Source organism: Lontra canadensis, unplaced genomic scaffold (genome assembly GCF_010015895.1).
Source record: "Lontra canadensis isolate GAN:19392208 unplaced genomic scaffold, GSC_riverotter_1.0 scaffold20, whole genome shotgun sequence".
Taxonomy (NCBI): domain Eukaryota; kingdom Metazoa; phylum Chordata; class Mammalia; order Carnivora; family Mustelidae; genus Lontra; species Lontra canadensis.
The window spans coordinates 22,708,634-22,736,024 of NW_022631014.1; the positions used below are offsets into that span (position 1 = coordinate 22,708,634).

The following is a 27,391-nucleotide window of genomic DNA, read 5'->3' on the forward strand; positions in this document are numbered from 1 at the left end:
CGCTCTCTCTCCCTCTCTCTCTGACAAATAAATAAAATCTTTAAAAATATATATATTAAAAAAATTATAACAAAAACATATTCTGGACTTCTAGAATAAGGAAAGGAAACTAAGAAATTGGAGGTATAGTGCAAGAAACCACAATGTAAGGGAAAATTTCCACAAGCAACATCAAGACATTGTAGACCCATTCACCAGTGAAACCAGTGAAGATTTTGTTAAAAAGCAAGCAAAAAAAAGTGTTTGTCTTTCCCCACCACTGCCACCGAGTCTCTGGGAGATGGAGGCTCAGGTGTGCTCCAGATTGGACTCCACCAGTAACCCACTGCCATGGCTGAGGAAGGCATGGCAGCTGGCAGTGGAATGGGTGTTGGGACTCTGCTTTGCAAGAGGTGCAGAAGACCATCCTCCTCCACAACAGCCTAGCATGTGGAATTCGCTAAGCAGCCAAAGCTTTAGACAAGCTCCAAGCCCACATTTGTATGCTTGCATCCAGCTGGGATAACGCTGTGTCTGTCAGTTTGGTGGAGGCCTTTGGTGCTAAACACCAAATCAACCTCATTAAGGCCAATGACAACAAGAAACTAGGGGGATGGGTAGATGGGTAGGCCTCCGCAAAGTTGACAGAGAGGTAAAACCCCACAAAGTGGTTTGTTGGAGTTGTATGGTGGTTATGGCAAAGACTCTCAGACCAAGGATGTCGTCAAGGAATACTTCACGTGCTCAAAATGAACAAATAAAAAACCTGGTTCTTGTTGAAAAAGAAAAAAAACAAAATTATTTAAAATCTCTAGAAATGGGGCACCTGGGTGGCTCAGTCGGTGAAGTGTCTGCCTTCGGCTCAGGTCATGGTGTCAGGGTCCCGAGACTGAGTTCCATGTTGGGCTCCCTGCTCAGTGGGGGAGCCTGCTTCTCCCCCTCCTCCCTGCTTGTGTTGTCTGTCACTATCTCTGTCTCTCTCAAATAAATTTTAAAAATCTTAAAATAAAAATAAAATCTCTAGGGGTGCCTGGGTGGCTCAGTGGGTTAAAGCCTCTGCCTTCGGCTCAGGTCGTGATCCCAGGATCCTGGGATCGAGCCCCGCATCAGGCTCTCTGCTCAGCGGGGAGCCTGCTTCCTCCTCTCTCTCTGCCTGCCTCTCTGCCTACTTGTGATCTCTGTCTGTTAAATAAATAAATAAAATCTTTAAAAAAAAATAAAAAAATAAAAAAATAAAATCTCTAGAAATGGTCCCTAGGACATATAGCCTGTAAAAAAATACTAGAAAGAAAAAAAAAAGAAATTAATTTACTAAAACAAAACAAAATAAAAACTACTAAAATTCAGTACAACTACTAAGAGTCTATGGTAATTAAGCTGAGACCTGCCCCTCCTTACCCCACTCCCACTCAGCAAGATGAACACTCAGGACCAGTACAGCCAAGAAAGAACACAGCACTCCCTCTCCCCCCAGTTGGAGGGCTATTTCCTACATGCAGCAGGACATCAACATTTCTGTCTGGTCCCCATCAACCTTTTGTGGAGGCTTACTTTTTCTGAGTGTCACTGGGAAATGAGGGCTCCTTTCTTCTGCCCAGTTCTCACTCACAGGACTGAGGCTCTACCCTGGATGTGGTGCCTCTGGGAGTCCACAGTTCTGATTGTCCTCGCTTCTGCTCACCAGGCAGTGGTTCCAAGCTGGAAGAGGCAAGCCAGGAAGATGTGATGTTACTACCCCCTCTCTACTGAGTGCTCAGTTCCTATGGCAAGAGTGTCACTGGGAGGGGCGCCTGGATGGCTCAGTGGGTTTAGCCTCTGCCTTCGGCTCAGGTCATGATCCCAGGGTGCTGGGATCGAGCCCCACATCGGGCTCTCTGCTCAGTGGAGAGCCTGCTTCCTCCTCTCTCTCTGCCTGCCTCTCTGCCTACTTGTGATCTCTCTGTCCAATAAATAAATTTTAAAAAATCTTAAAAAAAAAAAAAAGAGTGTCACTGGGAGAGAAGTGTGCCACTGTCTCCCATCCCCCCTCGGAGTACTGGCTCAGAGATTTTGCCTAAGGAAAGAAGCAGGATGAAAAAGACAGCTCTTACTCTATTCGCAAAGACACTGACTATCTGCTAACCATGCGGAGAAGTTCAAGCCTGAGGGTTCTCTCAAAAACAGTGGAGATTGTGGTGACAGGCAACTAAGAGGAGAATGACATCTTTATTAGATATATAGGTAAAGTATAGGCCAGCTAGAAAACCTGGGAAAGGGAGGAGGGAAGAGCCTACCTGCGATCAGAATAAACTCAAATACTGCTCTCAAAAAACCATTCTGTCTGGGCACCTGGGTGGCTCAGTAGGTTGAGTGTCTGGCTCTTGACTTCAGCTCAGGTCATGCTCTTAGGGTCTTGAGATCAAGTCTTCTGTTGGTTCAGTGCTCTGCGCGTGGTGTGGAGTCCGCTTGAGATCTTCTCTCCTTCTGCTCCTCCCTTAGCACATTCTTCCTCTCCCTCTCTCTCTCTTTCAAAATAAATAAGTAAGTAAAATCTTGAAAAAAAAAAGGATTTGAATTACTTATTTTTCTTATTTTTCTGAAAGACAGAGACAGAGAGAGAGAACACAGGGAGAAGGGCAGAGGCAGAGGGGGAAGTGGGCTCCCATCCAAGCAGGGAGCCCAATATGGGCTTGATCCCAGGACTCTGGGATCATGACCTAAGCTGAAGGCAGATGCTTAACCAACTGAGCCACCCAGGTGTCCCACAATAAACAAAGTCATTAAAAAAAAAATTCTATTCTGTCAAAGGAGCCTGAATTGCACTGGTTTCATCTGAAGAGCAATTTTTGCACCAGGCCTTTGCCAAAAATAATAGAGTAACCAGTGGGCAATTTAGTGGAGTCTAACAGCGGTGCGGTCCAAAGAAGAGATATTAAAGAAAGCCCTGCCAAAATGTCCACATCCCAGAGTGACTAGGGATGATGAGGGCAACATTAGAGGTTTACCACAAGTGAAGGGGAGGGTGGAGAGAGAGGAGGGTATGCTAAAATGATCCAGCCAGTCACTAAACAAATAAATAAGCAAGTAACAACAGCAAGCCCTATTGGAAGGGTTACTACGATATTATTGGAAATGTCCAGTTTCTGACCAAAAGAAAAAAATTACGGTACATGCAAAGAAACAAGAAAGCATGACTTAACGCTGAAACAAAAAAACAAAAACAAAAAAACAGGCAACACATACTGCATGTGAGAGCATCCAGATGTCAGAGTTAACAAACCAAACCTTCCCAGTAGCCATTTGTTTCATGTTGGTACCAACCTATAGAGAGAAAAGGTCCTGGCTAGAAATGCCTGGGGGCAATGCCACTTCCCCAGTGTGTTCTTACGACTGCAAGATGCAAGTCAGCAACAGCCATGAGGAAATGCTGGGGGAATAAAATAAGGTTTATTACTGACAAGTCCTGGAGGGTTGGTACATGGTTCATCCGGGGCTATACAGTGAGATCAGGGGTATAGACAGAGAACATGGCCCTGGGGTTTTGCCGTTACTGCAGTCAGGGCTGGGTTGCCTAGGGTTTTACAGGTTCATTCTCTATTGGTGAATTTAAAACCTAAAAGTAGGAATTAAAGTGCATGAAGAGAAAAACATAGCCCCTCAAATACTAGCAAACCAAGTGGCAATATATAAAAATGGTGCACCATGACCAAGAGAGATTTTATCCAAGGAATGTGAGTTTGGTTTAATATAATTATTTTATTTATTTATTATTTTAATGCATCATATCACTAAAATGAAAAAAGAATCACATGATCACCTCAATAGACACAAAAAAGCATTCGATAAAATTCAACACCTTGTCAGGAAAACAAAACACTCAACAAACTTCAACAAACAGGGACAGAAGGGAACCTGACAAAAGAGTATCTATAGGGTACCTGGGTGGCTCAGTTGGTTGAGTGAATGCCTTTGGCTTGGGTCATGATCCTGGAGTCCCAGAATTGAGTCCCACATTGGGCTCTTCTCTCTCTGACCCTCTCCCTTCTCATGCTCTCTCTCCCTCATTCTCTCTCCCTCAAATAAATAAATTAAATCTTTTTTTAAAAGAGTGTCTATAAAATCTCACAACTAACATATTTAACAACTAACATATTTAATGGCGGAAGACTGGATTTTGGGACACTTGGGTGGCTCAGTTGGTTAAGTGTCTACCTTCAGCTCAGGTCATGATCCCTGGGTCCTGGGATAGAATCCCACATCAGGCATCCTGTTTGGTGGGGAGTCTGCTTCTCCCTCTGCCTGCTGCTCCCCCTGCTTGTGCTCTCTCTCTGACAAATAAATAAATAAAATCTTAAAAAAAAAAAGAAAGAAAGAAAGACTGGATGTTTTCCCCCTAAAATCAGGAATAAGACTAGGATGTCCACCTCGCTATTTCTGTTCAAAGTTGTAATAGAAGGTTCTAGTCAAGGAAATTGGTCAAGGATAAAAGAAGGCATCCAGACTGGAAGGGAAGAAGTAAAATTATCTCTGCCCACAGATGATGTAGCCTTAAATAGAGAAAATCCTAAGGAATTACCCGAAAAACTATTAGAAATAAGAAACAGTTCTATTTTCATCAAGGCTACAGAAAACAAGATCAAATTTTTTCTATATACTTTCAATGAACAATCTGAAAATGAAATTAATAAAATAATTTCATTTGAAATAGCATCAAAAAGAATACAACTCGGTTGCCTGGGTGTCTTAGTCGGTTAAACGTCTGCCTTCAGCTCAGGTCATGATCCCAGGATCCTGAGATCAAGCCCTGCATCAGACTCCCTGCTCAGCAAAGAGCCTGTTTCTCCCTTTCCCTCTGCCTGCTGCTCTGCCTATTTGCACTCTCTCTCTCCCTGTCAAGTAAATAAAATCTTTAAAAAAAAAAGAAGATAACTCTTAGAAACATACTCACAAAACAAGTATAATATTATATGTTGAAAACTATAAAACATTGCTGAAAGAAATCATAAGACATCTAAATAAAGTGAAAAAATTCCATATTTTTATATATCAGAAGATCAGAAGACAATATTATAAAGGTGGCAGTATTCCCCAAATTCATCTACAGATTCAATGCATTCTCTATCAGAATCCCAGGTGACTTTGTAGAAATTTACAACCTGATTCTAAACTGCACATCTTATTACAAGAGCTTCTGAAAAGCTCAAAACAATCTTAAAAAAGAACAAACATGGAGGACTCACATTTCCTCATTTCAAAATACACTACAAAGTAATGGTAATCAAAACAGTATGGTCCTGGCTTAAGATTAGACATAAAAATCAATAAATAGAAGTGAGAGCCCAGAAACAAACCCATGTGTCTAGGGTTTATTTATTTAGTTATTTATTATTACTAACATATAATGTATTATTTATTTCAGGGGTACAGGTCTGTGATTCATCAGTCTTACACAACAGACAGCATTCGCCACAACACATACTCTCCCCAATGCCTATCACCCAGCCACCTTATCCCCCTACCTACCTCCCCTCCAGCAACCTTCAGTTTGTTTCCTGAGACTGAGTCTTTTGTGGTTTGTCTCCCTGTTTGGTTTCATCTTGTTCCATTTTTTCCTCTCTTCTCCTATGAGCCTCTGCCTTGTTTCTCAAATTCCACATATCAGTAAGATCGTATAATTGTCTTTTTCTGATTGACTTATTTCACTTAGCATAATACCTTCTAGTTCCATCCATGTCATTGCAAATGGCAAGATTTCAGTTTTTTGATGGTTGCATAATATTCCATCGTATATATGGACCACATCTTTATCCATTCAACTGTTGATGGACATCTAGGCTCTTTCCATAGTTCGGCTATTGTGGACACTGTTCCTATAAACTTTTGGGTGCATGTGGCCATTTGGATCACTACATTTGTATTTTGGAGGTAAATACCCAGTAGTGCAACTGTAGGAGCCATAGGGTAGCTCTATTTTCAACTTTTTGAGGAACCCCCATACTGTTTTCCAGACTGGCTGCACCAGTTTGCATTCCCACCAACAGTGTAGGAGGGTTCCCCTTTCTCCGCATCCTCGCCAACATCTCTTGTTTTCTGACTAGTTAATTTTAGCCATTCTGACTACTGTGAGGTGGTATCTCATTGTGGTTTTGATTTTTATTTCCCTGATGCCAACTGATGTTGAACACTTTTTCATATGTCTATGGGCCATTTGGGTATCTACTTTGGAGAAGAACATAAGATTCTTGGTCTCAAGGTCATGAGTTTGAGCCCCACATTGGGGGTTGAGATTACATTAAAAATTTTAAGAGGCCCCTGGGTAGCTCAGCTGGTTAAGCAACTGACTCTTAGTTTTGGCTCAGGTCATGATCTTGGGGTTGTGAGATCAAGCCCTGCATTGGGCTCTGAACTGAGCAGGGAGTCGGCTTCAGATTCTGTCCCTCCGTCTCCTGCTGCTCCTCCCCCTTTCTCACGTTTTCTTTATGTCTTTTTTAATTTTTTTAAAGATTTTATTTATTTATTTGACAGAGAGAGACACAGAGAGAGAGGGAACACAAGTGGGGGGAATGGGAGAGGGAGAGGCAGGCCTCCTGCCCAGCGGGAAGCCTGACGCAGGGCTTAATCCCAGGACCCTGAGATCATGACCTGAACTGAAGGCAGACACTTAATGACTGAACCACCAAGGCACCCCTTAAATATCTTTAAAAATTTTTTTACACTGTCTTGAGGTTTTTTATTTTATTTACATTTATCATGCCATGAATTCATAGGGAATGGATTCTAGCAGTTCGGGCTCCTTTCCACTGGTTCTCACAAAATGTGTTTCTCTGGGTGGGGCAGGCTGGCACTTGAGTTGCACTCAAGTACCTTTCTCTTTGGCTTCCTTCTTTTTCTGGTGATATTCCTTCACACGTTTCAGGAAGCTATCTCAGCTCTTTGAGTGTTTAATATGCTCAATGCATACCTTGATTCTCTTGCAAGAATCTTGCCCTTAATTTGTTTGTTTACAACAATGCCAACAGCATGTTGAGTAACATTATAGACTCTTCCAGTTTGTCATGGTGACATTTGTGGGACATGCCTTTTTGAACAGCGCCCATTTTCTTCATGTCCCCAATGTCATCTTTCTCGTAGATTCCCATGTATGTGGCCAAAGGAACAACTCCATCTTTTCTAAAAGGCCTAGAGAACATATAGTGGACACCTCTCCTTTTTCCCTTTGTGTTGGTCATTTTGGTGAATTACTGGATGATGGCTGTTCCAGATGAAAGGAAAGCAAAAATTTTTAAAACTAAAATATAAATGGGGTGCCTGGGTGGTTTAGTTGGTTAAGTGACTGACTCTTGGTTTAGGCTCAGGTCATGATCTCAGGGTCATGGGATCTAGCCCCATGTCATTGGGCTCTGTGTTCAGAGAGAGATTGGCTAGAGGTTCTTTCTATCCTCCCCCCACACTCTCTCTCTCCCTCTTTCTCTCTCTCTAAAATAATAAATAAATATTTAAAATAATATATAATAAATAAATAAAATAAAATATTAAATTTTAAATTTTCTTTTCTTTTCTTTTTTAAAAGATATTATTTATTTATTTATTTGACACACTGAGGGAGATCACAAGTAGGCAGAGAGACAGGCAGAGAGAGAGGGGGTAGCAGTCTCCCTGCTGAGCAGAGAGCCTGATGCGGGACTCCATCACCGGACCCTGAGATCATGACCTGAGCCGAAGGCAGAGGCTTTAACCCACTGAGCCACCCAGGCGCCCTAAAAATTAAATTCTTTTTTAAAAAATTTTTTAAAAGATTTTTATTTATTTATTTGACAGACAGAGATCACAAGCAGGCAGAGAGATAGAGAGAGAAGGAGGGGAAGCAGGCTCCCCGCTGAACAGAGAGCCTGATGCAGGGCTCGATCCCAGGACCCTGGGTTCATGACCTGAGCCGAAGGCAGGGGCTTTAACCCACTGAGTCACCCAGGAGCCCCTAAAAATTAAATTCTTAAAATTAAGAACATTAAAATGGACAAAGAGGAGCACCTGGCTGGTTTAATTGGTAAAACATGTGACTCTTGATGTCAGGATCATGAATTAGAGCCCCATGTTGGGCATCAGTCATGAAAAGGAATGGAGTGCTGATATATGCTTCAATAATGGACAAATTGTGAAAACATGTTAAGTGAAAAAAGCCAGTCACAGATGGCATACATTGTATGATTCTCTTTCTGTGAGGTGTCCAGAAGAGGCAATCCTCAAATAGTCAATTTGAGACAGAAAGCAGATTAGTGATTGCCAGGAACCGGGACATGGGAGACCAGGAAAGAACCAGTGATGCGTGCAGCGTTTCTTTAGGAAGTGATGAAATGTTCTGGAATTATATAATGGTGATGGTTGCACAACTTTGTAAGATACTAAAACCCACCAAACTGTACACTCTAAGTGGATGAATTCTGTATGGTATATGAATTATATCTCAATATAGCTATTTCTTTAAAAAGGAAGCAAGGATGAGCAAAGATACTGGAGAACATGAGGGTATATCTAAAACACAAACATAGCGACAGCTAAATAAGGGATTAAATGAGTGGTAGAATTAAAAAGAAAACAAATCATTGGGGTCGTGTGCTTCCACAGGCACACATGGAATAATTTTAATTTCAAAAAGGGTAAGGACTGCAGTTGATTAAAACATATTGAATATATAAAAAGTCATGAGTTCAGAATAATTTTTTTAGAAAGGAAATAGTCCTAGAGATAGCCAGGCCATCAACTTATTCCTCTGAAAATTGGAATTCTGCTTTTCTAATACAAATAAAACTTCAGTATAACCTAATACCCCGTGGATAAGGGAACGTATTTCAGTACAGAAGAATTCTAGATAGGGCTGGGACTAGGGTAAGGTGAATCAAGGGCCTAGGGTAGAAAATTTAAGGAGTACTTGCTTAGCCTTGATTCTAGTTAACAAATGCAGGCATATCCAAGTTAGAAAATTGTTTCAACCATTAGTGAAATAACTGATTCAGGCACTAGTCATTAATGCTGCTGAAACAACTACAAGAAAAACTGATAGGAAATGTATAAAAACAGGTTGTCACCAACCAAACTCAACAATCAATCTTAAAGTCACAAAAAGTGAGGAAACCAGCATCCCATGCCTCGTGATGTGGGTACAGAAAGTACACAGCCCCACTTAGTGAGGATTCTCAGGGAAAAAAATTTAAGTCATAATGAAATCAAACCGGGGCACCTGTGGTTCAGTCAGTGAAACATGCGAGTCTTGATTTTGGGGCTGTGAGTTTGAGCCCCACGCTGGGGGTAGAGATTACTTAAAAATAAAATCTTTAAAAAATAATTATAATAGTGCAATCAAAACTTTAAAACTGACCCCTAGTCCACAACAAATATTGAGCATAAAGGATGCAGTCCACAAGGAAGCAATACACAAGATGTCAAAGGAGGGACTTTATATTAGACTCTAATTTCATCAGCAAGTCAATGAAAGGAAAAATAAAAGGGGTGGGGACTGTTCTAGATTAAGAGAAACATAAGACTTGAAAGACTTATGAGAAACACAAGACATAACAACCAAATAAAATGGATCCTGTTTGATCTTGATTAACAGAAATTACAAAAAGAATTTTTATTACAATCGAAGAAATTTGGCTTCGATTACCCAGTATGGCTGGGTAATTGAATAATATTAAATAATTATTTGCATTTTGTTAGATGTGATAATGGCATTGTGGTCACGCAAGAAAATAAAGATTTCTTTTTGAGTTGCATACTGAAGTGTTTAGAGGTGAATGGTACAATGTTCGGGATTTGCTTTAAAATACTCCAGCAAAATATACAACGGAGGGAAGGGGTGGATGAAACAAGTCTATGGTTAAATGAAGTTAGGGGATGGACACACGGGGTTTGTTATATTTTCTAGTTTGGGGCACGTTTGGAAAGTTTTACAGTAAAAATCCTGAAAATATGGGTACACCATTATTCAGCTAAATCCCACTGTAGATAGTATATACCCTAGAGAAACTCTTATGGCTATGCACATGTTCAAGAGGGCTTGTGCTTTGTAAAATGCAAACTAGAGATGAGTTCAATGTCTGTGAATAAAAGAAGGGATAAACCGGGTAAAGTGCCAGCAGCCGTAACCCATTCCTCCTAGTTAACAAAATCCTAATTTTATTTATCCCTCACAGAAATATTTTGTGACTGCGGTGTGATGGATCCAAGGTACGAGTTGTAATCTCATTTCTTCTTATAATTGATAAGTAATTGATGCAGTGGCAGGCAGGCCACAACTTTGCCAATGAGAACAAAGGGAAAGAGTGAGAGTCCAGGGAAGTTCCACCATGCTTCACTGATGCCAAGGCACACAATCTTTCTTTCATTTCTAAAGCTGGCAGGCTTCTCACAGTTGATAGCATCTCACGAGTACTGCCATGGGATGACTGGTATAGTGGGTTTGTCAACCCTGCATGTGTGCAAACATGATCTGAAAACCTACACTTTATGAAATCTTGTAAGATGCAGAAAGTACTAGAATTACAACTTGCAGAATGAGTCTTCAACATTCTGTGAGGAGATGAGACACAGTCAGTGTTCTTTAGGGCAGAGAAGGTAACATTATGGGGGAAAACATGGACATGGAAGGTGCTGATTTGAAAAGTGATTTAGAGTAGAACTCTGGTGAGAAGACATCCTGAAAATACCCTTAACTAATTTATTTCACTTCTATATTTGCATTTTGTGTACTGAAGAGTAATATATAATTCTAAAAAAAATTTTTAAAGCATTTCACTTATTTATTTGACAGAGAGAGATCACAAGTAGGCAGAGAGGCAGGCAGAGAGAGAGGGGGTAGCAGTCTCCCTGCTGAGCAGAGAGCCTGATGTGGGACTCCATCATCAGACCCTGGGATCATGACCTGAGCTGAAGGCAGAGGCTTTAACCCACTGAGCCACTCAGGTGTCCCTAATTCTAAAAATTTTGTGTCTAAGCTTAAAGGGCTATTTTTAAGAGTATAAAACAAAAATTTTAAGGTGTAAGAAAGCATTTTCAGTTTTAAGTGTTGGAATTGTGGGATTTTTAGTAGTTAAAAAAATGTGTGCCTTATCATTGATGGAATGTGGTTGTTATCTTATAGAGAATAAGGCTAGAAAATGGGAATTCTTCTTTGCTCCCCTTCCTTCCTTTCCTGCTTTGGACTGGCAAGCAAGAGCACAGCTGTGGTAGTTATTTTAGGACCACCAGAGGAAGACAAAAAGGATCCCAGGGAGGCTAAATTGCATCCTGACATTGCCGAGTCGCTAATCTAGCAATGGAACATCCTATTTGCAGATTTCCATCAATGAGATAATTAATGCCTATATTATTTATAAGACTTTTACTTAGTAATCATGCTACAAAAGTATACTGAAGTGATAATCATTTAGTAGAATACTGAACAGCATAAAATACACTATATAGTTTAATATAAATTGTATTTTGCATATTTTAACATATATTTGTATAAATATATTTTATATGAATACTATGTATTTTATAAATATATATTTTGATATCAAAACTATGGTGTTGGGTTAAAAAAAGAAAGTTTCAGAATAATAACTGTGCAATACTTATATAAAGTTGAATGATTAATAATGTGTTATTTATATGTTTTAAACATGGACTAGAAAGATACATACTATCTATAGCATAGTGGGTATCACTGGGAGGGGAGTAAAGGAAATGCAATCAGGAAGGGAACATAAACTGGACTCATCTGTTCCAATAATGATTTGCATATTTTTCAAAAGAATATTCAAAGCAAATGTGACAAATACTAATATTGTTAAATCTGAGTGGTAAATAAACTTGTCATATTCTTCATTTTTGTTTGTGAAATAGCTCATAATTATGATGATGAGGATTAAAAAAAACCTGGTTACTTAATTTTCCAGTGTTTATAATTGAAATAATCTCAAAGTCATATTTTAGAGAATTAAAGTGTGTTTAACACACATAAATTTTTTTCTTCACTTGTAAATTAGAAATGTCCACTGGAGGTGGCGCCAAAGAGTCATGAAAAACACTAGGCTATATGATAGAATAATTCTCTCTCACTCTCTCTCCCTTTTTTTTTAAATTTATTTATTTATTTGACAGGCCCAGAGAGAGCATAAGCAGGGGGAGTGGTAGGCTCCCCCAGGGAGCAGGAAACCCCATGCAAAACTTGATCCCAGAACCCTGGGATCATGACCCGAGCTAAACTCTCAACCACCTGAACCACCCAGGCACCCCCAGACTAATTCTCTTAAAGGTACTAGATATAATTGTGAAATCCCACATAGATTATTAAGATTTCTAGCAACAATATCTTGTATTTGCACATTAGTGGTTCAGAAATAATGATAAAGACACAAATCTAAATGCCATTTGTAGGACGCCTCCAGAAGAAATATCCAACCTCCTTTAGGAGGGCTTAGGATGAGAAGGGACTCCCCAACTCAGTATGTTGTTTCTAAGTCTTTTCCCAAAGGATTTTTTTTAAAGATTTTATTTATTTACTTGACAGACAGAGATCACAAGTAGGCAGAGAGGCAGGCAGAGAGAGAGGGATGGCAGGCTCCCCACGCCAAGCAGAGAACCTGATGGGGGGCCCGTTCCTGAGCTGAAGGCAGAGGCTTTAGCCCACTGAGCCACCCAAGCATCCCTGCCAAAGGATTTCTATTGGTCAGAGTCTAACTAGGAAAACAGAAACCACTCTAAGCACTGAAGAAAGGGGGAAAGCCGCTCATACGGGGAATTAGAGGGAGGGGCCCAGAAACGCGGCTACGCTAGGAGGCAACTCAGCCCTTAAAAGAGCCGGACACCACTATTGCCCCCTGCTGGAACAAGGCGCGGGAAGAAAGGAAGCTGCAGAAAATCATCAAGTCCAGGGGCTGGGGTCATTGAGCAAATAACGGTTGAGGGAAGAATTTGCCGGAAAGACTACCTGAGGCAGAGAAAGAAGAGGAGAAATACCCCTGGTTTCTCCCTTCCTCTTGCCTTCCGAGTTCCCAATGATGCCTCTCATTGGCTGGACCTGGCCAGAAGTCAGCTAACTTGGAAGCGTGGGAAATAGCCTATAGGAGTCGGCCCGGTGATACAAAGCAGAGCAGAGCAAGGGCAAAAATGAGATCTGAGGGCAGAGAGGATCCACCCCATTAGTTTCAAAGTTAAGTAGTTAACATTACATTTTCTTGTTTCTCATATTTCTTTTCAAAATGGTTCTTGCACACCTGGGTGGCTCAGTCGGATCCTGGAGTCCCAGAATCCAGTCCTATATCCCGCTCCCTACCCAATGGGGAGTCTGCTCTCCTTCTGACCCTCCCCGCTCTCATGCTTTCTCCCTCTAGCTCTCTCTCTCTCTCTTAAATAAATAAAATCTTTAAAAAATAATAATAATAAAATAAGATAAAATAAAATGGTTCTTAACTCCTGAATACCCTGAGTTGCCAGAGTTAGACAATGGGAGGGGAGACATGGGATGCCACTTGAATCTGAATTTCAGATAAACAATGCAATATTTGGAATATATTTATAACAATAATATTTATCTGAAATTTAAATTTAACTGGGCATCCTGTGCTTAAAATTGTATCTCGCACACTGTATACCATATACCAAGTATAACTCTAAATGAAACACTTTAAAAGGAAAACTAACTTATACACCCAACTATACAAAACCAGACTTTATCCTAACTTGTACATCTGTAAGACAGTAGGAAAGACTATTTCACAAAATTGGATAATGCCACTGTGCTCCAAACATTCTGGTGACATAGCCTTTGGATACAGGGCCACACATAGGATAAAGCAAGTGAAGCACTGACCTTGGGTACAAAATTTAATGGAGTGTCAAAAAACTTAGAAAGCAATTAAGATAAATAATATATTAATGCAATATTTTGAAATAAAAATGAATACAAAAAATCCACAAAGAACAAAAAATTGAAAATTTTAATATAACAGGATCAGTAACAGCGCTGGGCTGAGACATACTGAAACCTGAGAAAAAGGAAGAATCAGTATTTACTTACTTTAAACCCATCATTACTTAAAATATTGATATACTGCTCATCATGAATATATTAATTCCTGATTTTTAAAAATATTGCCTCAAAATACTGTTCATCTTGATTACTGAATTTTTTGGCACTTCCTTAAATTTTTCCACTTGAAGTGAGTGTTCAGCACTGTTTGGATCCATTTCAGGGTCACACAAAATTCACCAGATTGGGTCAAATGATTACTGGCACACTTTAAGTTAGCAAATAGTTTTGCCTTAGAAGCTTGATTTGATTGTGAATGAAAAGTTAAGTTGGGACAGGTGCTTGATGTCAATCCCTTTGGATGTAACTGCTTTGGCAAAATGGGTAGAAATATATGCTTTCACATCTTTGAAATATTTCTTGGTAATTATGTATTCACTGTGATGAATTATTTGCAAAATAATCTGTAGTTTCCACCAGAAATTTGATTATGGGAATAACATTTGATTTAGCCCTTTGTATCAAAAAAAAAAAAGAAGAAGAAGAAGAAGAAGTCCAGGTCTAGAGTCCAAGAACTCTTTCCAAGTTCCAGTTCCAGTTCTTATTAGCTGAGCAAAATGATTCATAGGTTTACTTCTTGGAGCCCCAATTTCCTCACCCTTAAAATGGGTTTGAATATCCGTATTACAAAAATTTTGAGGATGAAAAGAAACAATCATTGCAAAACCTCTTTAAGAAACTGTAAAAGAGGGGTACCGGGGAGGCTCAGTGGGTTAAGCCTCTGACTCCACTCAGGTCATGATCCCAGAGTCCTGGGATCGAGCCCCATATCAGGCTCTCTGCTCCACAGGAAGACTGCTTCTTCCTCTCCCACTCCCCTTGCTTGTATTCCCTCTCTCACTGTGTCTCTCTCTGTCAAATAAATAAATAAATAAATAAATAAATAAAATCTTAAAAAAAAAAAAAAGAATATGTAAAAGACCATTCAGAAGTGTCAACACTCCTAATACACTGGGGAATTCTCATCTTTGTAGGGAGAGGGGCAGAGGAGGAGGGAGACAGAACTTTTTTTTTTTAAGATTTTATTTATTGGGATGCCTGGGTCACTCAATGGGTTAAGCTTCTGCCTTCAGCTTAGGTCATGATCCCAGTGTCCTGGGATCAAGCCCTGCCTATGGCTCCCTGCTGGGCGGGAAGCCTGCTTCTCCCTTGCCCTCTCCCTCTGCTTCTGTTCTCTCTCTGTGTGTGTGTCTCTCTCTCTGACAAATGAATAAATAAAATCTTTTTAAAAAAGATTTATTTATTTATTTGATAGAGACACATCGAGAGAGGGAACGCAAGCAGGGGAAGAGGGACAGGGAGAAGGAGGCCTCCTACCGAGCAGAGAGCCTGATCCCAGGCTCCATCCCAGAACTCCAGGATCATGACCTGAGCTGATGGCAGACGCCCAACAACTGAGCCACCCAGGCGCCCCGGGAGACAGAATCTTTTTTTTTTTTTTTTTAAGATTTTATTTATTTATTTACTTGACAGAGGGAGAGCACAAGCAGGCAGAGAGGCAGGCAGAGGCAGAGAGAGAAGCAGGCTCCCCACTGAGCAAGGAGCCCGATGAGGGGCTCGATACCAGGACCCTGAGATCGTGACCCGAGCCGAAGGCAGCGGCTTAACCCACTTAGCCACCCAGGCTCCCTTAGGGAGACAGAATCTTAAGCAGGCTCCACACCCAGTGCAGAGCCTGACACAGGGCTCCATCTCACAACCTTGAGATCATGACCTGAACTGAAATCAAGAGTCAGATGCTTAACCGACTGAGCCACCCAGGCGTCCCAGAATTCTCATTATCTTAAAGTCATGCTGCATTCATTGGCATGCTTGCTAAGCATCAATATAATGATGATATTTAAAGACAGTATTTGAAGATTACAGCTGAGGTGACAGAGAGAGGATCCATATCAAGAGATTGTTTCCGTAGTGCAAGAGAAGATTTGAAAATGGTTAGTAGTCTTTGGCAGTCAGGAACATCTTTCTGAGAAAATGATGCCCGTGTTTCCTGGGAAGGAAATGGCATTAGCTACAAAAGAGGGTGTTTATGGGATAGAAACTGAAAAGGGATTATAGGCAGGTCATGAAGTGTCTTAAAAGTCATTTTAAGGCGTTTGGAACTGGGGCTAAAAGCAAGGAAGTGTCTTAAATGGGTATGGACATGATCAGATTAGCATTTTTAAAAACCTGTCTTGGGGCACCTGGGTTGCTCAGTCCATTGAGCATCTGCTTTCAGCTTAGGTCATGATCCCACGGTCCTAGGATCAAGCCTGACATCCGTGTTAGGCTCCCTGCTCAGCAGGGAAGTCAGCTTCTCACTCTGCTTCTCCCTGCCACTCTGCCTGCTCATGCTCTCTACCTCTCTGTCAAATATAAAAATAAAATATTTTTTAAAAAATAAAAAAATAAAACCTCTATCTCTGGCTAAATGAAGACATTCTGGAAGGGGAAAGACTGGATGACAAGGTTGCTGTGGCATTTATCTCAGAGGCAATAATGACTTGGGTATAGAGTGGCAGTGAGAATGGAAGGATCCATTAAATGGAGGAGGTAGAATCCACATACCTCAGTTGGTTGGTTGAACCAGATGGGGAATGAAGAATTGGGAGATGCTGTTTCAGTTATCTATTGTTACACCCTCAAATTTAGCAGTTTAGAAGAACAACTTGTACATCCACATGCAAAAGAATAAGGTTGGGGAGCAATTGGGTGGCTCAGAAGGTTAAGGATCTGACTCTTAATTTTGGCTCAGGTCATGATCTCAGGGTCATGAGATTGAGCTCCGAGTGGGGTTCTGAGCTGGGTGTGGAGCTTGCTTGGAATTCTCTCTCTCCCTCTCCACCGCCTCTCCCCTACCCACCCCCCCTTTTTTGAGAGAGAGTGTGCATATGTTTGAAAGGGAGAGGCAGGGAGGGACAGAGGGGAAATGGAAGACAGAAAATCTCAAGCAAGCTCGAGGCCCAGTACAGAGCAGAGCCCAGGGCTTGATCTCACCACTCTAAGATCATGACCTTACCTGAAATCAAGAGTCAGACGCTTAACCGACTGAAATAAAAATAGAATCTTAAAAATAAGCCATTCCTTAAAAATAAAATCTTTAAAAAAAATTTAGAAATTGGTAATGACTGTACAACATCATGAATGTACTAAAAACCACAGAATTGCACACTTTACAAGGGTGAATTACATGGTATGCTAATTATATCTTAATTTTTAAAAAATAGATTTAAAAAATGCAACAACAATGCCTTAATATTTTTTGCCATTCTGGGGGTTGACTGAGTGGCTTTTCTACTTCGTATGGTATTAGATGGGATCATTCATGTGACTACATTGAGTTGGTAGCTAAGTTGAGCTGGAAGATTCAAGAAGGCTTCATTCTTGGGGTGCCTGGGTGGTTCAGTCAGTTGAACGTCCAACTCTTGGTTTCAGCTCAGGTCATGATCTCACTGTCCTGGGATCAAGCCTGTGTCAGGCTCCGTGCTCAGTATAGAGTCTGTTTGGGATCCTCTCCCTTTCCCTCTCCCTACCCCCTGCCTCTCTCCCAGCTCACACATGCTCACTGTTTCTTAAATAAATAAATAAATAAATAAATAAATAAATAAATAAAATCTTAAAAAAGAAGAAAAGAAGAAGACTTTATTCTTATGTCTGGAACCTTGGTGCTGGCTCTCAGTTGGGGCATCTTGGGTCTCCTTCATGTGGTCTCTCTCCAGCAGGACAGCCTGAGCTTCCTTACACCTTGGTGGCAAGAACAAGAGAGGAAAAGTGGAAGGTGCAATACTTTTGAAGGACTAGACCTAAACCTGGCTCACCGTCCCTTCTGCATTTTGTTGGTCAGAGCAAGTCACAGCTTGGTTTCAAATAAATAAATAAATATTTTTAAAAATTATATGTATATGTGTGTGTGTATGTATGTATGTATATACATATATACTGTATGATCCATTTGTATTAAATTTGAATACAGGTGAAATTAATCCATGGTGTTAGCCATCAGTATAATGACTACCCTTGTGGAGAAATGGAGGAGGCATGAGGGGGGCCTCTACTTACAGATAGTTTATTGTCCTTTCTCTGGGTGCTAGTTATGTGGATATGTTGAAAATTCAATAAACTGTACTTATTATTTGCACACTTTTCTATGTGAACGTTAATGTAAATAAAAGAGGTTTTTTTTTTTAAGTGGGCAACCACTTAAAAGGGACACAAGAGCCTACTGAAAAGGCTCCTAATTAATAAAGCTGAAACAATTTCAGCAACAAAATAACTTAATATTGGATTGTAAATATAGTCATGAGTCCATACACATGAGATATATGATTAAATAAGTAACTAAATGGGGGAGAAAAGACAAATCTCCCTTAGAGAAGATTATCTACATACATACTCCTCACCATGGGAGGTAGAGTTTAAAACATCCTCCACACCCCAACCTAAGTGTGAACTGCACTTAATGACTCATTTCCAAAGAGTAGAGTGTGGAGGTAATTTTCCAGACCCTATGTGAGCCAGGTGATCACAGTTAACATCATCATTTGCTAGCATGTACTCTTCACTTGATGTGATGGGAATGGCAAGTCACCTCTGGTTTTCCTCCTAAAACCCCATAATCCTAGTCTAACTGTAACTGAATTCAATGGGTGGTACACTTGGGATGCACAAATCCCAAAGAAGTGTTGAAAGCAAATAACCTTTCTTTTTTTCAAACTTTTTAAAGATTTCATTTATTCATTTGAGAGAGAGAGGAGAACACAGAGGGAGAGTGAGGAGACTCCCTGGAAGTCTCCTGGAAGAGGAAGCAGACTCCCTGCTGACTAGAGAACCTGATGTGGGACTTGATCCCAAGACCCTGAGATCATGACCTGAGCCAAAGCAGATGCTTAACCAACTGAGCCACCCAGGCACTCCAAAAACAAAGAAATTTCTATTACTTGTTATGTGTAAGGAGACGGTTCTCAAAGCACTATCTTCCCATGGATTAGCACAGGATGCTTTTAGTCACTGTCTTACCGGCAGGACAGGTAGCTTGCATATAGATGAAGAAACTTACACATATTCTATTACCCACACTCTTTGCTTCAACTATGCTTGTCTAACACATTAACATGCTAGTGCATATAGGTATGTTCAAAAAATGGCAGAAAACCCTGCCTATAGGAGGAAATATTAGTACTATAATGAACTAAAGGCAACTTCAAGACAACTCAGGGGGATAAATAATAATAATAATAATAAGCAAACAAATAAATAATGGGGCTCTTGGCTGGCTCAATTAACAGAGCATACAGCTCTTTGATCTCAGGGTTGTAAATTCAAGCCCCATGTTGCGTATAGAGATTACTTAAAATTAAAATCTTCTCGGGAGCACCTGGGTGGTTCAGTCCGTTAAGTGTCCAACTCTTGATTTTGACTCAGGTCATGATCTCAGATTTCTGAGATCGAGCCCTGTGCCAGGCTCTGTGCTGGGTGTGGAGACTGTCTAAAATTCTCCCTCTCCCTCTCTAACAACAACAACGACAGCAGCAGCAGCAGCAACAACAACAACAATAATAAATACAATCTTAAAAAAGACAACTCAGTGGGGCTTCTGCACAGATCCTCAGCTCCAGTCCCTCTCAAACTGGCTCATGTAAGGGGCTACCAGGTGAAACACCTAGCTGGATAGTCTCCTTGGCTGGAACTGCTGATTCTGCAAAACAAAACGCATTCCTTCCCTGCTTTTGTCCCTTCCCCCTCATTCTTCTGCTGAGACTTTTGGCCCTCTGATAGAAGTAACTACCCTGCTGGATCCTTGCTAATTGGGGTGTCCTGAGAAGGTAGACCCTGTTGACTGAAGGCCCATGAAGTTAGCGGGTGTCCTGGTGTCCTGGTGCCACTTTGTCTGATCCTCTGTAGGTCTTTTCCATTTCAAGATACTTGGAATCTAAAATATACCTTTTTTCTTTATGTTAAAGATTTCATTAGGTATATTTGGTAATTGTAACTCTAGAGTAATGTTGATTAACTACTTGTCCCACAGGTTGCTTTTGAAGATAAAGCAGGCAGGCATTCCTATCCCTTGAAGCTAGCTAGGCCTATGTGTTCCTCCTTTGGTCCAGCTATGCCTGGGGACAATTTGACTGCTTCTGTTCTGAATTGACAAGATGAATGTCTGGGTGCCAACTTCATAGCCATGAACAAAATAAATAAAATCAGATGTGCATTATTCAAAAGTCCTGACCAGTACTCCTTAAAGCTGTCAAAAGCATCAAGGACAGGAAAAATCTGAGAAACTATCACAGTCAGGATGAGCATAAGAAGACATAACAAATATAACGTGGTGTCCTTGACAGAATACTGGAACAGAATGGGGGCATTGGGGAAAACTGGTGAAATTAAAAAATAGATTTTAAGAAATTTTTTAAAATAATAATTAAATTATTATTTTGTTATACCAATCAAGGTCGTTTCTTAGACGTGACGGATGTACCAGTTATTTAGTCAAAATTTAAGATGCTCACAACACGGAAAACAAGGTGAGGAGTATACAGGAACTCTATGTATCATCTTTGCCATAGTTCTGTAAATATAAAACTATTCTAAAATAAAATGTTTTGTTTTTAAATGGGAACTGCAACAGTGCCTTCTTACAAAATTGGGAGAAATCGTACTTGGCCTGAAAGCGTACAGGCCAAGTGCACGGCTCATTGCTCAGCACACAGTGTTATAATTGTGATTTTACGTAAAATGCGGGAGGAAAGCTCGGACACTGCAGAATTTTAAGTAGTATAAGCCAGAGGTAATCGCGTGCAGACCCCGCCCACGCTACCCAGCACACGCCCACAGCCGCAAGATAGCGTCCGTCGGGCCCGGCGCGCACGCGTACGCACACACGCGCGCCGCCGTGGGCGGGGCGCTCGGGGGACGCCAGCGTGGGGCGGGACCAGCTTGCAGTTCCCACACGGGCGGCGGCCCCCGGAAGTGGTGTATACCGGGAAACCGTGCAGCGGAAGCAGTGTCTGGCAGGAGACTGTGGGGCTACCCGGCCGGAGACGCTGCTTCTTGTTGCTAGACGACGCGAGGTAGCCTTCGTCACTTCCTAAGCCCGCGTCAGCCCACTCCCCAGGCCGGAACCCAGGGGCCCAGAGCCTGGGTGGACTCGTCTTCCGAGGTTGAGGATCGCAGCCGGCACGGCAGCTGGAGTCAAGGCCACGCCACCTGCGGGGAAGAACATAAGCTGGGGTGGGAAGATGGCTGCAGACAAGCCTGCAGGTGAGGTGCCCACGCCCGGTGTGCTAAAGCAGTGGGACACACAGGGGTGGGCCGACCCTGGCGCGGAGTTGGTGGGGACACGAGGGCGACTTGAATCTGGGTGTGCATTTCTCTCCCACGGCCGTCCGTGAGTCTTTAGGTCCCCAGATCTAGGTTTTTTTACCCACGTGCAGTATGAAGTCACTACTGACCGCCTCTCTCCAGAATATCTGACTTAATTTATTTAACCACTTCACAGGCTTTTCGGTTTTCTGGTGGGGAAGGCAGAATAGGTAAAGTTCACTCTGGAGCACACAGCTGCCTTGTGTCCCCTGGCTCAGGATAAGACTCACCTGGGCTGTTTTGCCCCACATAAGCCAGCCTCTGGTCTGCGACGTCCTATGTAATTAGCTTTGTGAAAACTACTTGTTTAAGTAGACGTAAAATTAGAGTGTCTCTCTTCGTTCTGTGCTCTCAAATATCTTGTGTTTGTAACCTATTCTCCCGTAGTTCCTTAAAATTAATTAATTTAATCTCGATTTTTTTTTTTTAATGGATTACTGCTCCATTCCTAGAAACTTCTCCATTATGGTATATAAAACTCTTTCTTGCCTACTTCTGGGACGGTCTGCCATATGTGTCTTGTGAGAAATTAATGTTCTATGTGGCATCTCATTTATGTTGGGAAAACTTAACTGACGGATCTTAGAAGTGGGCAACAACTTAGACTTTTTGCAGTGAAATTTAGAAAAAAAGAAAAGACAGTCTCTATATTCTGTAGATTTTGATCTCAATAACTGACAGATGGACTTGATTTGAAATAAAAGTGAGCCAATCCTCATATAGGTACAGATGAATAAAATTGTTGAAAGTTTCTTCAGTAAACTGAGAAGAAAAACAATAGAGAAAAGGTTTACAAAGTGAGGATAATGGAGTATGCTATAGAGTTTTCAGGTAGGCTGGTCACAGAAGGGCTCGGGTGGGGGGATGTTTGAACAGATAACCCACATGAAATGAAGGAGAGAGCCATGTGGAAGGAGTAGGATGGATGGGGAGAATGTTCCAGGCAGGAAATAAGCATGACTTGTCCAAGGCTGGACCAAGTGGACCAGCATCTTCCTTATCTTTTTTTTTTTAAGATTTTATTTATTTATTTGACAGACCGAGATCACAAGTAGGCAGAGAGGCAGGCAGAGAGAGAGAGAGAAGGAAGCAGGCTCCCTGCTGAGCAGAGAGCCTGATGCGGGGCTTGATCCCAGGACCCTGGGATCATGACCTGAGCCAAAGGCAGAGGCTTTAACCCACTGAGCCACCCAGGCGCCCCAGCATTTTCCTTATTAATTAAAGGCAGTATCTGTTTCTCAGGTTTACCTTTCCTACTGGTGTCTTTTGCACCTCCCTGGAATTACCTTTTTAGGCCTAAAGCGCATCTAGTTTCCAAGTTCTATCAGTTATAAAGCACTCTTCAACTTGTTCATTCACTGACAAAGATTAAGTACGAGGCACTGCCTTGGATATTGAAGAAATGAATAGAACATACTCCCTGCCTTTGAGGACCTACTGCTCAGTCTGTGAGACACCTAACATAGTAGCATATCCATTTGGTAGTATGTAAGTAATATAACCAGGTACCATAGCTGTGTAATATGTGTAGTGGAAGAATAAGGTCCAGGACGTTTTGGGACTGTGTCTTTAGTTGAAGTTTATGGGTCACAGTGTAGGAAATTCTTACCTAGATAATGTTAAATTTGTATTAAGTAGATGAGTGTTTAATATCGTTCCTTTGAATCTCTCCTCCTCTCCATCCCTCTTTCACCTGCTGTGATTCTAGCCTTTATTTTTTAATGTGGTCTGTTTCACATTAAGCAGCCTTCTGACTGGTGTTTGTTTCTCTTCCTTTCCAGTCCATTATTCTCACTACTGTGTTTTTATTTCTAAAACGCTAATTGGAACACACCATTCCCATGCCTGTAAACTTTGTAAGATTGTACCATCTCGTGTGCATCAAATCCTCACTCTTTAATGTCATTTGTGAAACTTTACAGTCTGTTTCCAGCTAATGTTTCTATATCAACACACCTAGTTCTTCACACCAGAAATGACTTTCTTGAAAAGCATTGTGTTCTTTTGAGTTTCTGAGTGATAAGAAAGAAGAGAAAGTAGTATCTTCCTTTCTCTTCTCAATCTGGTAAACTGTGTCTTTATTCAAAGTCTAGTTTATATGCTGCTTCATCTCTGAGCTCCTGAGCTCAGAGCCCTTGTCATGGAGGATATTGTGTGCTTATTCTTAGTTAGTTAAGAAAAGAAACCCATGGGGCGCCTGGGTGGCTCAGTGGGTTAAGCCTCTGCCTTCAGCTCAGGTCATGATCCCAGGGTCCTGGGATCGAGCCCCACATCGGGCTCTCCGCTCAGCGGGGAGCCTGCTTCCCCTGTTCTCTCTGCCTGCCTCTCTGCCTACTTGTGATCTCTCTCTCTCTCTCTCTGTCAAATAAATAAAAACTAAAATCTTTAAAAAAAAAAAAAAAGAAAAGAAACCCATGAAAGCCTTTAAGAAAGTAAGTGACCTGACCACAGTGTGGGAGGGGGTAGATTTGAATGAAACAAGACTGGAAGCCCAGAGAATAGCTAAAGCCAGCTAATGTTGTTATATTAATGTATTCAGTAAATATTTACCCATGGCCTGCTTTGCCAGGCACTAACGTAACTCTGTAGTTATGAGGCTTATAGTATGAAAAACAGGGTAAACAAAATAAATAATTGTGGGTTTTTTTAAAGATTTTATTTATTTGACAGAGTGAGAGAGCACAAGTGGGAGGAATAAAAGAGAGGGAGAAGCAGGCTCCTCGTTGACAGGGAGTCTGATACAGGGCTCAATTCCAGAACCCCGGGATTACAACCCAAGCCGAAGGCAGACGCTCAACCGTCTGAGCCACCCAGGCACCCCAGTAATTGTGATTTTTAAGTTGTGATAAATATTGTGAAGAAAAGGAAGATGAGTAGGACGACAGAGGATAACTGAGAGCAAGAACCCTATTTTGAGTAGATTGGTTTGAAAAGGAAGGGCTCTCTTAGAGGTAACACTGGAACAGAGACCCTGAATATAAAGAGCTAGCCATGTGGAGAAAAAATGATCCAGGTAAGAGGAGCAACAAATGTATAGACCCCTTGGAAAATGTTTAAAGAGAGTGAGAAGACCCCTTGACTATAAGCACCCCGAAGAAAGGTACTTTTATCTGTGTTAGTCTTGCTCTTATCTCCAGTGCCTAGAACAAGGGCTGGCATATAGGAGGCACTAGATATGTATTTATAGTGTAGTGAGCAAAGGAACATAAAAGAGATGAATTCAGTTGTGTCAGGGGCTAGCTTATGTCAGTTTGAGTTCATTGTAATCAGAAGCCATTGGGAGATTCAGCAAGAGCATTGTGTGACCTGATTTATGTTTTAACGGAGCTAGGTGAGAACTGATGAAGAAGTTAAAAACAAGGGAATTGAAACCAGACAGCCTGGGTTCATCCTACCAAGACACCACTTGGTATCCGTGTGACCTTGGGCAAATTTTCTTTTTTAAAGTAGGCTCCAGGGGCGCTTGGGTGGCTCATTGGGTTAAGCCTCTGCCTTGGGCTCAGGTCATGATCTCAGGAGCCTGGGATTGAGCCCCATATCGGGCTCTCTGCTCAGCAGGGAGCCTGCTTCTCTCTTTGCCTACTTGTGATCTCTGTCTGTCAAATAAATAAATAAAATCTTAAATAAATAAATAAATAAATAAATAAATAAATAAATAAATAAAGTAGGCTCCATGGGGTGCCTGGGTGGCATTGGGTTGAGGCCTCTGCCTTTCGGCTCGGGTCATGGTCCCAGGGTCCTGGGATCAAGCCCGGCGTCGGGCTCTCTTCTCAGCAGGGAGCCTGCTTCCCCCCTCTCTCTGCCTGCCTCTCTGCCTACTTCTGATCTCTGCCTGTCAAATAAACAAATAAAATCTTAAAAAAAAAATGAAAATAAAGTAGGCTCCACACCCAGCATGGAGCCCAACAGAGGGCTTGAACTCGGTGACCCTGAGATTAAGACCTGAGCTGAGATCAAGTGTTAGACACTTGGGGTTCCTGGGTGATTCAGTTGGTTAAGTGTCCAGCTCTTAATTTCAGCTCAGGTCATGATTTTAGGGTTGTGAGATTGAGCCCCATGTGGGGCTCTGTGCTCAGCAGGGAGTCTGCTTGAGATTCTCTCTCTGCCCCTCTGCCCTGCTCACTTGCTCATGTGCTTTCAAATAAATATATAAATGAGTCAGACGTTTAACCAACTGAGCCACCCATGCACTCCTTTGTTAAATGCTAAGACCCTTTTTTTAAGCCTCAGCTTTCCTCTGTGTAAAATGGGAATGATAACAGTATCTATGTCTCAGCATTAGTAAAGGTTAAAAGGACATCATCTGAGGCCCTGATTTTATTTTAAATGTGGGTTAGTATTACTTTGGGGTTGGTGGGATGGTGAGGAGAGGCAGATATGAGAAATGTTTAGGGAGTAAAACTGGCAGAATTCGTGACTAATTGGGTATAGTAAGGTGAGCAGAAAGCCTTGCTCCTTAGGAAAGGTTCTTAGTTGAACCTCAGTTTCTTCATTGGTAAGATGGGTGTTCTGATAGTTTTCTAACTTTTTTTTTAAGATTTTATTTTTAAGTAATCTCTCTACCCAACATGGGGCTCAGACTTAACCCTGAGACCAAGAGTCACATGCTTTACCAACTGAGCCAGCCAGGCACCCCCTAACTTCTTTTTTTTTCTTTTAAAATTTTATTTATTTATTTGACAGAGAGATGGTGAGAGAGGGAACACAAGCAGAGGGAATGGAAGAGGAAGAGGCAGGCCTCCTGCTGAGCAGGAGCCTGCCGTGGTATTCGATTCCAGGACCCTGGGATCATGACCTGAGCTGAAGGCAGATGCTTAACAACTGAGCCACCCAGGCACCCTACCCCCTAACTTCTAATAACATTTATTTCATTTATTTTTTTGTCTTTTTTTTTAAGATTTCATCCATTTATTAGCATTTTTTGTTTGTTTGTTTGTTTAAGATTTATTTATTTGTTAGAAGGAGAGCACTGGCAGGCAGAGGCAGAGAGAGAAGCAGGCTCCACGCTGAGAAAGGAGCCCGATGCGGCTCTTGATCCCAGGACCTTGGGACCATGATTGGAGCCAAAGGCAACCACTCAACCAGCTGAGCCACCCAGGCATCCCCATTTATTAGCATTTTTTACTAAGAAAGTAGCATCAGTGTTTTAGGATGATTTATTTGACCTTATTTATTTATTTATTTTTTAAGATTTTATTTATTTATTTGACAGAGAGAGATCACAAGTGGGCAGAGAGGCAGGCAGACAGAGAGAGGAAGGGAAGCAGGCTCCCTGCTGAGCAGAGAGCCCTATGCGGGGCTCGATCCCAGGACCCTGAGACCATGACCTGAGCCAAAGGCAGAGGCCTAACCCACTGAGCCACCCAGGCGCCCCTGACCTTAATTTTTTGTGGTTATCTGAAAGGAGAAAATGGCTAGAGTTAGGACACAAAATCCTAGATTAGAATTTATCTGAGAATTTGAACTATGAGCCTGGCTGTAGTAGGCTTAATAGGAAAAGATTGATAATATGAATAAGGGAAAGATCAGACCTAATGGGTAATATGAAATCAGGAGAAGGGTACTTACAGATGGCTTTGGAATTTTAAGCCAGAATGGCCATAAAAATGATAATAACAGGGGCGCCTGGGTGGCTCAGTGGGTTAAAGCCTCTGTCTTCGGCTCAGGTCATGATCCCAGGGTCCTGGGATCAAGCCCCACATCGGGCTCTCTGCTCAGCAAGGAGCCTGCTTTCTCCTCTCTCTCCGCCTGCTTCTCTGCCTACTTGTGATCTCTGTCTGTCAAATAAATAAATAAAATCTTAAAAATATATATATACATATATATGTATATATATGCAGGGTTGCTTGGTTGGCTCAGTTGGTTAAGCTTCAGACTTGTGCCTCAAGTCATGAACTCATAGGTTGTGGGATCGAGTCCCACTCCATGCTCAGGGCAGAGCCTACTTGAGATTATTTCCGCCTTCCCTCTCCCTCTGCTCCTCTGCATCCATGCACGTTCACACTCTCTCTCTCAAATAAATAA

General features: G+C 41.6%; 1 protein-coding gene and 2 pseudogenes across 1 annotated transcript in view; 2 read left to right on the plus strand and 1 right to left on the minus strand.

The window, feature by feature from the left end:
• Nucleotides 1-330: 330 nt before the first annotated feature.
• LOC116869779 lies at nucleotides 331-732 on the plus strand (annotated as a pseudogene).
• A 5,964-nt stretch (nucleotides 733-6,696) lies between these two features.
• On the minus strand, nucleotides 6,697-7,190 carry LOC116869780 (annotated as a pseudogene).
• A 13,768-nt stretch (nucleotides 7,191-20,958) lies between these two features.
• Nucleotides 20,959-27,391, plus strand: part of CNOT10 (CCR4-NOT transcription complex subunit 10) — a 71,316-nt gene continuing 64,883 nt past the window's right edge. The window contains exon 1 of the mRNA XM_032861300.1: nucleotides 20,959-21,265. Coding sequence (XP_032717191.1) covers nucleotides 21,244-21,265 — 22 coding nt within the window. The 5' untranslated portion in view covers nucleotides 20,959-21,243. The remainder of the gene's footprint in view (nucleotides 21,266-27,391) is intronic.